The sequence below is a fragment of the Onychostruthus taczanowskii genome, unplaced genomic scaffold (assembly GCF_017590055.1).
Source record: "Onychostruthus taczanowskii isolate IOZ18803 unplaced genomic scaffold, ASM1759005v1 scaffold1, whole genome shotgun sequence".
Taxonomy (NCBI): domain Eukaryota; kingdom Metazoa; phylum Chordata; class Aves; order Passeriformes; family Passeridae; genus Onychostruthus; species Onychostruthus taczanowskii.
This window is the reverse complement of record NW_024496525.1, coordinates 17,647,007-17,656,712: the sequence shown is the minus strand read 5'-3', so window position 1 is coordinate 17,656,712 and position 9,706 is coordinate 17,647,007. Positions and strand designations below refer to the sequence as shown.

At 41.1% G+C, this 9,706-nt stretch overlaps 1 protein-coding gene across 1 annotated transcript; it reads left to right on the top strand.

Moving 5' to 3' along the window:
* Positions 1–35: 35 nt before the first annotated feature.
* FAM161B (FAM161 centrosomal protein B) lies at positions 36–8,012 on the top strand. The gene is made up of 8 exons (XM_041397975.1): positions 36–327; positions 1,486–2,048; positions 3,766–4,103; positions 4,496–4,623; positions 4,899–5,066; positions 5,548–5,647; positions 7,024–7,154; positions 7,378–8,012. The coding sequence occupies exons 1-8, from the start codon at positions 179–181 to the stop codon at positions 7,466–7,468; spliced, it is 1,668 nt and encodes a 555-aa protein (XP_041253909.1). The 5' UTR covers positions 36–178; the 3' UTR covers positions 7,469–8,012.
* Positions 8,013–9,706: the final 1,694 nt, after the last annotated feature.

Sequence of the window (9,706 nt, the reverse complement as noted above, 5' to 3'; positions counted from 1 at the left end):
GCGGCCCGCGGGCGAGCGGGGCCGGGCCGCGGCGCTCCCGGGCGGGGAGGCGGGGTGGCACCCCAGAACCAGCGCTTCCCGATTTGTTTCGTTTTTTTCAGGTTACGAGACATCCCCTCAGGCTGAAACACGCCGACTCCTACGTTTCCTGCCACCGGGCAAGGAGCATCCTATCGGGATGGGGGGCCGGCGGTCTCCGTTAGAGCCGGGCGTACCGTGCCAGGCAGAGTTATGGGGTGACCTCGGGGTGTTCGAAGAAGATGAGGAGCTGGAGGGTTTCAGGAGGGAGGCGGAAGTTCTGCGTGAGAAGCTGAGGGAGGCTCTCAGGTAGGACGATACCTGGTAAGGACGGCAGGATGGGGTGCAGGATTCCTTCTCCTTCTGGCCAGGGAGGAGGCGGAGCAAGATGTCCCAAAATGCACGTGCATAGTGCCAGAACACTGGCCACAAGCGTAGTCACAGCAGGGAGGACGGGGTCAGTAGGTGCCCACGTAAGCAGCTTTCACATAAAACAAGAACAGCACAAATCCCTGCCTCGCTCATCAGCTAATCACGCTTGAAACGTGCCAGCAGATGACACACGTTTCTATCCAGTGTCCAGTCTTCAGAGCTGTGGTCTTCCCAAGGTCGATGACTTTCCTTGTGGTTAATCTAGCTTTGCATTCACTAGCAGGTCACACATGCACTCTTAAAAGAAAGTTTATGAAGAAGAGACTGCAGCAATTACCAGCAAGTGTATTGACCAGGAGTCTGTTCACACACGATCTGCACCTTCTGTCTCCCACGCTCTTTTCCCCTTTGCTGTTCTTGATCCACTCTGCTTCACCTTGATCCTTCCTTTTGCCTGCATTTATTCCTTCCCTAAAATCTAAGTTTCACTCACTTTCACAATCACCCTCAGACATCCTATGAGAAGTTTGCTATTTTAATGAGACCCAGAATAGTCTCAGGTGGGTTTTTTTTTTCCTTATTATCAATAATATGGTCGTCTTCTCAGGTACAAAGTTTCTAGCTGAACCTCTCAAACATCACACTAAAGCAGTTTCTTGTAATGACATTCCCATCAGCACCCCAGGAATGCTAGTGTTTGGTACTGTTTGTTGGGATTTGTGCATCTGTGTGCCTGATTGTTCTCCTGCATTCGTATGTTGAGTAGCTATTAGCAGGATAACCCTAAAGCTGGAACTTTATGGTTTGCTTGTGGCCTTTCTGGCAATAGAGTGCTCGCAGCAAAATAAATTGCATGACAAAGCTAAGTAGGCATAACTTCCATTTTATACATGGAAAACAAAACAAGCAAAGCTCTGCTCACAAACTTGGGTAGCAAAGCGAAATATGGAGCCTGAGAACGACAAACACTAGGCCTGTCTTTTAACAGCCAGCTCAGCCTGCGGTGTCTTTCTCTTAATCAGTAGTGTCTCCCTTCTTTTAACTCTGTTTTTTAATAATGTCACTAATTTCCCCTTCATAATGTGTTTGTCTTAGTCATACATCTGGTAACATAAGGCAGTCCAGTTCTTTGACCGACCTCACCTCAGACAGTACCTGGGATCAGCAAAAGCCTCACTTGTTTCCTAAGTCCCGCTTGAGGCCAAAAAGCGCTTCATCTCCCTGGATTCCTTCCATCACCATCCCTCAGCCTTTCAAAATGACCCTGCGGGAAGCTCGCAAAAAGTCCGAGTTGATGAAGTCGTACATGTTTCTTGAACTAGACAAAGAGAGAGACAAAAGGCAAAGCCAGGATGAAGCTGAATGCCAGAAACAATTCCGGGCACAGCCTGTACCTGCCCACGTGTTTCTGCCCCTTTATCAGGAAATAATGGAGCAGAATGAGATTCGCAGGCAAGCAGCAACACAGAAAAGAAAGGAGCTGCTACTTTCAACACAGCGGCCCTTCAGTTTTCTGGAGAAGGAAGAGAAAAAGAAAGAAGCTATCAGACAAAAATTCCTGGCAGCAGCAACCCCAAATGAGAGCTCCAAACAGAAGCAAGCCAGTAAAAAAGTTCCTAAATCTACTTATGACTCACTTCTTGGAGATAAACTCAAAGGTAACATGCCAGGGCTCTTTGTGTAAAAGCACCTCCCTGCCTGTCCCTTGCTGCCTCTGTGCTGGGAGGTAAGATCATGGCTCGTAGGGCATCACTTGGAGCCTCAGGCCAGCATCCCCTGGTGTTGTTGAGTCTCCTGTGTGTCACTGGTCATTACATTTTGTTTAGATACCCTTGCAGTAGAGTGCCCTAAGTTCAGTAGTTCTGTATGAGTGTCAGCAACAGCAGTTCTGTTCCAGTCCCCAGAAAACATGGGCACATTGAGCTCTACAGACAGATTTCCATATCCATTTTGCTGCAGATTGTGACAGTCTGGGAATCTTTCCCTACACTGGATTCCATACCTCTGATTACTCTAAAGGGACTGAGATGATTTGTGGCACAAACATGAAGACAGGTGTAGTGCCATAGGTCTCCAAGGTCCATGCAGTATCTTAGATTTGGCAATTTTACTCCTATTCAAGTGATCCATTCTGCACAGAACCCCTAGGAAGGGAGAAAAATATTTCCTGAGCCCAAATCAGGCAATTAGTTTGGTTCTAAGTGATAGTGTAGTAGTCCAGTCTTTCATGCCATTCTGTGATGCTTCCCGTGGCCTTCCCACTTGCACTGGCTCAGTTGCTAAAACAGGGAAAGGAGGTGCCCAGGACCATTCTGGTCAGGAAGCCAAGGAAATGTTACTGATGCTTGCCTGCTTTCAGATGACTTAAGCCACTGCAGTTGAAAGTTTGAAGTAAGCAATTCAGACTTCATGCTTGAATGTGGGAACTAAGCCAGTCCTTAATAATTCTCATGGCTTTTCTCATTCTTTTCTCCTTTTTTACTGTTTCTGTGGTTTCTTCTTGAGGATACTCCAGTTCAGTTTTCATCAGAAAACATTCTGTTTTAACCTACATAGATTAGAAAGGTAAAAGGCAGCAAAGGACAAACCATTGATCTATTTCTGTCTGGTATATGAGAAGGGAGGAGAAATGAACATTTCATAGTTCAGGCAATGAGTACCTATAAATTGAATCAAAACCATCTTATTTTGCAAACAGCAGTATTGATTTTTTTCCCTAAAAGCAAAAAAAACAACCCTCAGCCAACTGTCTGCATTTTCATAAATATTTAGTGCTGCACAGGGAAGGACTTCAGTTTGATGCTATAATCTGAAACATATTCTATAGAAAGTTTGCCACGAAAGTCACTGAATATGATCTATCCATCAAATGTTCCTTACTTAAAGGCTTTTCCAATATAGACAATTAATGCTGGAAAAAGTAGAAAAAGTCATTACATAGAAAAGCCATCATCTGTTACAAGTATACTTGAACGATTCATTTGTACCACACAGTCAACATAGCTGAAAGTCCCATATAAAAGGTATGGGACTAGTATGGAAGATTAATATTTCTGCAAGACAAAGGAGACAAAGGGCACAAGTTACCTGGTACCTTTAAGAATAGGAGAATTCCTGTTGAATTATTGTCCAATAAGAGATATCTAGAAATTAATGCCTAAGAAAGAGACCCTACCATGGTTTTACTGGTATCTTTGAATTATTTTTCCCTAGGAGGCAGAGGAGAGAGGGGCTGAAAAAGGGGGAAAGGAGAGCACAGGATGTTTGGTCTCTCCTATATCTGTAGCTGTCATCATAATGGAAAGTTTAGACTTGGGTGGTGGCAATTTTTATGTCACTCATACTCTTCTCTTTGCTTTCCTTTTGATCCTTTAGAAGCCGAACTCTGCAGGGAAATCCGTATTCAAATGAGAGCAAAGGATTTGCTCGCGAGCTCTGTAGCTCCTATAGATACCAGCAACTGTCGGAGGGAGCCTCAGTCCCGAACTGCCACCAGAACTAAGCAGGAAAAACTTGGCTTCTTACAGGACAAAAGTTTCAGCTTCAAACCAAGGATTAATCCAGCAATACCAGATTTTGAAGAACTTTACTGGGCATTTCAGAGGAAAACAGTAAGGAGACAAGAAGTCAAAGAGCCAACTCGTAATAAGCCGTTCAAGCTGAGAACCTCCAATCTCCATGCCAGGCAGAGGCAGGCTAATGAAAATATAAAGGTGAGATAGCTGGATATTTCAGTGGTACTGCTTTCTCCTAGCAAGATATCAACTTCTCAAGTTTATAGCATTTAATTATTAATAGTTAACATTCTGTGACATCTGCCCTTGTATTGAGAGTACTGCAGAATTCTAGGCCAAACAAGAGAACAAAATTCTACACAAAATGAGCTATGACAGCTAAGGCTCAGTCACCCTTTCATAGCTCTAATCATGTCTCCTTCCCCTTGTCCCTCAGCCCATCCACATGTAAATCTCTGCTGATGGAAGAGAGAAGAGTGAGTGCATTCTCATAGCCCAGCTGTTCTCTTTGGTAGGCACATAACAGAGGAGATTCTGTACTAGCAACTGTCTGTGAACAAATACACTGAATGAAGTTTCCTTTCTTTCAGGATTCTCAGAAGCTTTCCAAGGTTTCAGTGCAAAAAAGTTACTCTCTGCCTGGACTTTCCTCTCTCTCTTCCAACACCCTTCCTGTGCATATTACAGATGCAACTAGAAAGAGGGAATCAGCTATTAGGTAGGTAGAAAGTTTGTCCACAAGACTGTACAACTACTGACCAATGTGGAGGAAAAAACACCAGTGTTTCCCTCATCACATCAACTATACTTGAATGTTTCTCTGTCTTCTTTCTTTGCTAAGTCTTCCTCTGTCTCCCAGTTGCTTTGGAAACTGCACACTTGTACAGCTGAAATTTTGCTTTTTCTCCTTGGAGGACTACAAAAGTGAAATTCCCCCCTAGCATGTGGTCTGGCAGTCCACATGGGCTCATCACTAACTTTTTTTCCATATAGATATGCCCAAGATAACAAAAAGGAAGGGGACAAAGAAGGAATTTATTGGCTGGAGAAACAGAAAATGAAATGTCAAGCTATGCAAAAGTCTGTGAACAGCCGAGCAAAAGCACTGGATCCTCATAAAAGTCTGGAGGAAACACAAAAGGAGAAGTCAAAACAGAATAGGTCAGTATCCTACTCTGCACAAAAATAACTGTTTGCAATTGATGAAGATCATCAGATAATTCTTTAGGACAGATTAGGTCTAAAAACATTCCTAGCCTAACCTTTTTTGGCTATTGTATCCATTCCACATTCATTTGGATATCTTGACAATTCCACACTTCTCCTTCCATACAGAACCATCTCCTTTAATGTTTGTAGAAACTAATTTGTACAAGCCAGTCAACTGTAATGTGTAGCTTGGTAAAGAACACATAAGAGACAAGTTTTTCTAAAAATGTGAACACAGTTTCTTGCTTGCAGTCTAGAAAAGCTTTGCCAATAGGTCCATAACTTGTCGGCAATAGGGTTTTTTTCCCAGAATTCAGAATCAAGAGAATTACCAAAGTGATTTAAAGAATGGAACACTCACTGAGAATTCATCATTCCTGATCAGCTACAGTCAGAGGTAACCTATAGTAGACAGGCAATTTTTCCATTTCAGGCAAAATATGCAAGACAGAACAAAAGAATACAGAAAGGAGCTGGAAGAAATTAAGCTGCGAGTCAAGAGCAGACCATTCCTTTTTGAACAGGTCACCAAGGTAACTGATCAAAGTCCCAGAGTGTTTCTGGGTAATAGGATAAATTGTCTTTCATTTAAGACAGGCATTAAGAAATCTAGTCTCAAATTAATTAATGGATGAGAAGGTACAGTCACATAGTCTCTGGGCTGCACTCAAAATAACACATGGAAAAGCCACCAAAGAATACTTTAAATTCCTTCCTATTTTTTTCCCTGAAAAAAACATTCAGGCTTATTTCTAGGAGCTTGCCAGTTCCTATTATGTATTGCAATCACAGTATATTTTCTGATCAAAATCAAGACCTTATCACACCAGAAATTAAATAAATACCTATTCTGCACCTGAATACCATAGACTACAGTTTGGAGATGCAAAATTTTTTCTTAAACCCTCTCCAGGTTGAGCACTTTTTCTTTGTACCTGTACTGCTACAGAAGAACATTAATGATGGTTATGTCGCTTTTATTACCTGTAGGCTTTGCAATATGGGGCTGCATTCAGCACATCTCAACCATCACACAGTACCAGCTGCAAATCTCTATTGCACCTGAGGTGTAGATACAGTGTGTACTCTAACTTTTTCCCTGGGTTTTCGCTTTCATTTCCTTGCAGGAACTGCAGCTGGTTAGAGACAGTGACAATATGCTGATTTAAAATTTCTCAAGAAAGTACCCTCCTGGATCAGGCTTTCTGTTCTGATAATGGAGGCAGAGAACACACATGTGTGATAAATACTGGTAATATTTCCGTGTGCTAGATTGTAAGAATTCACCATTATCAATAGTATTTACTCATGTTCATACTAGGTTTCTATCCTTCCATATAGAACACCTTAATCTTTAGGGACTGGCCAGTCCCTCTGGAAAACCCTAATCTCAGACTACATTAATTTGCAAGGTTCATTTGGAAGCAATGAGGATATAGGACCCAAGATGCTTGTCTTTCACTTGAGCTGATATGAAGCTATTTCACAGGCACTCTCCATGTATTAACTTCACTGTTGTTAGTTCTTATCACTTACAAGCTAATGTGCTTATAGGATTTCACATAACTTGGGTTTTGCACATGTTTTTGATTTGAGCGTCAGAGTTAGGACTCAGACACAAGTATACCAGTCTGGTAAGACTGGAATGTGGTAGAATGAGGAGAACAGAAGAAGAAAAAAAAAAAAGAACTGAAGCAGGAAAATGCGAGCTCTGGCTTTGGGAGATGTGAGACATTGTCCTAGTGTTCAGTTTTGGTACTGTACTTTATGGATTACAAAAATGTTGGACAGGAGGTTGTGTTGTCCTCTTGTCCCCTTTAGGAGCGTCAGATGTACACTTCAAAACCAGTTGACTGTTACGGGGAATCCCCAGTTCTGTGCATTTACTGTTTAAGTTTCGATTTCACAGCATGATGCTCGTCAAGGAGCAGAGCGTTGCTACAGACGCACCCTCCAGCAGGTTGGCCTCAGTGAAGAATTTGTAAGGAAAAAAGGGAAAGATGCCACTGACTTGCTGGAAGAAGAATCTGATGTTCACAGGTAATAAAAACAATGTAGTACAGCTCTTTTGTCTGTGACTAAAAATATTTTCCTTGTTCATGAATGCATTCCAGTTTCTATAATCTAATGTAGGAAAAATTAAATTAACTTCACTGCTGTTATTAAGCATTGTGGCTTCTCTCTCTGAATTCCTGTGACTGCACCCTATTTCATATGCACGGGGCCAAGCATTTCTGGTATTAGCCCATCACTGTTTCTGCAGGCTGCCCGAGCCTTGGGGTGAAAAGGATGACTGCACTGAACAGGAAGGAGTACCTCAGGAGGAACTGAGCGCAAAGGGAGTGGCAACATGAAAGCCTGCAGAAGAATCCATCTGTCAGTTCTTGACTTCTTTTTATTCAAGATTCTCCAGGTTAATCCTCAGGAGCTTAATAGTTTAAGCTGACACCTAAGAATTGCTGTGGGGTGAGACGGGAGAATTTAGTAAAGGGAAAAAATCAACTGTTGTTTAGAGCACGTTTTGTTCAGCCCAGCAAACCCTGCAGCCTCCCTTAGTCTTCAAAAGTGTCCCTTGAGTGAGCTCCTTCCCTTTAATGGGCAACAAAACAATTTAGAGAGGTTGAAGCACTATCTTTGGATAAAAGTAGATATGAAAAATTGAAGAGGTGCATCCTCTAGTGTCAGCTCCTTGCATTCATGCCACAGAAGCACACAGGAAAGGGAGAATGCCTTCTACTGTACTAAACCTTTTTTTAGACACATCTGTGGTAGAATGCTTTCAAACAAGGTACTTCTACAAAAACAAATATCAGGATTTGACCCACCTTGGGAGAAGACTCAAAGGGAAGTCTTTCTCTGGTGTTAATTCTTCATTCACCAACTACCAGCTTTGCTTCTTCCCCCCATAATATAGGAATATTCCTTAATATAGGAAGCAATAGTCTTCCTATATTAAACTCCCATGTTTCATGATTTGAAAGTGTTTCAACATCTTTCCAATTTAGGTCATTAGTAAGAAGCAATAGTCTTCCTATATTAAAAAATCTCCCATGTTTCATGATTTGAAAGTGTTTCAACATCTTTCCAATTTAGGTCATTAATTTGGTCCAAAAAACAACCAAAGTTATGAAGGTTGTAATTAAACACTTTGAATGCATCACTTTGAATTATTGTTGTCCTAATTGTATGATTACTGTGATATCAAAGATAGATTTTGGAAGAAAAAAGATTAGAAAAAAGTGTTGCCTGCCAGGAGGTTGCACTCAAATGCCTGGTGCATCTTGAAAGGCGTAGTTCACACTGTAGTGATCTCCCTTTGCCTGACACTAATAACCATTTAAAAAATAAAAGTCCTTGCCACCTGGAATGTTTTCTGAGAATTTTGCACTTTGACATTAAAATATTTTCAAATAGATATAATGTTTCTGTATTGCTCAATTTTTTTGATCAGTCATCTTTTCCTCACTTACTTAAATACAAGATGTGTCTCTTTTTGTCACCTCAGTCCTTTTTCCTTACATTGTAATGACACAGCCTTATCATCAAGTCAGAAATACAGTACCTGTCAGAGCTACCAGATTAGACAAAGATATAAAACTGAAGTAATGACATTTTTAATCATAACAAATTACTAAATCCAAGGATTTGAGGTCCAGGGGTTTCACACTGCTATGTTACAGGCTAAATGCACCGAACTGCAACATCCTCATTAGTGACTCAGTCTCCACACTGAGAACAGGCTTAAGCTCCTTGGTGGATTCCAGAAAGGCTGTTACCAGTGTACCAGTTCCTACACAGGTTAAATTGTGTAGGATATCCAGAGGCTGTTCCACAGTGACCATATTGTCACTGTGCCTTGCTACATTGAAAGAGTAAGGAAAGAAGATTACTTCCATGCTCTAAGTCTATGGTTTAAAGCCTCTTATGGATATATTTGGAGCAGTGGGACTGAAATTTTAATACATGCATTTTAAAGGGTATTTACTAAAATTCGTTGCTGAGTTCCATAATAATGGTGCTGAAAACAAGAAATTTCCAAGTATGTGAAGTGAAAAGGGAAACCCTAAGAAAGGAGGAACAAAAGTTTAAATTATTATGCCATATCCTTTTAACAAATACTAAGGAGACATGCATGAATATAATAACAAATAAATTAAAGCTTTCATATTGGTCCCTAAACTGAAATTGCAGAAATGCGATGAAAGTAAAAGCATCAAACTACGTAACTGAAACTCACATCTCTCTTGCTAAACAAAGTTTTGTTCTGAAAGGAGGATTACATTTCTGTAATCCTAAAAGAGAGCTGTAGTCTCTTAATATGTCTCAAAAATTGTATGGAAATAAAGAGTTTCAACTATGGTTCTGGATTTTTGCATTTTATGAAAATATTTGATTATATTCAGTTACAAGATTTACACCTGTTCAGCTAACCTACAAAAATACTGTTCAAAAGAAGACATCTCACTGGAGTATCTCCCATCCATTGCTGAGATGGCAGCCAAACTGCATCAGACTTTGATTTCCAGGTACCTGGTGGAGCTTCTGCAGGAACCTCCAGGTTACAATACCTATAACCAGCAGCAGCACTAACT

Coding starts and splice junctions, on each gene's coding strand:
- FAM161B (XM_041397975.1), top strand. CDS start 179: ATGGGGGGCCGGCGGTCTCCGTTAGAGCCGGGCGTACCGTGCCAGGCA. Junction 328..1,485: donor AAGCTGAGGGAGGCTCTCAG/GTAGGACGATAC, acceptor TGTTTGTCTTAG/TCATACATCTGGTAACATAA. Junction 5,648..7,023: donor TTTTTGAACAGGTCACCAAG/GTAACTGATCAA, acceptor TCGATTTCACAG/CATGATGCTCGTCAAGGAGC.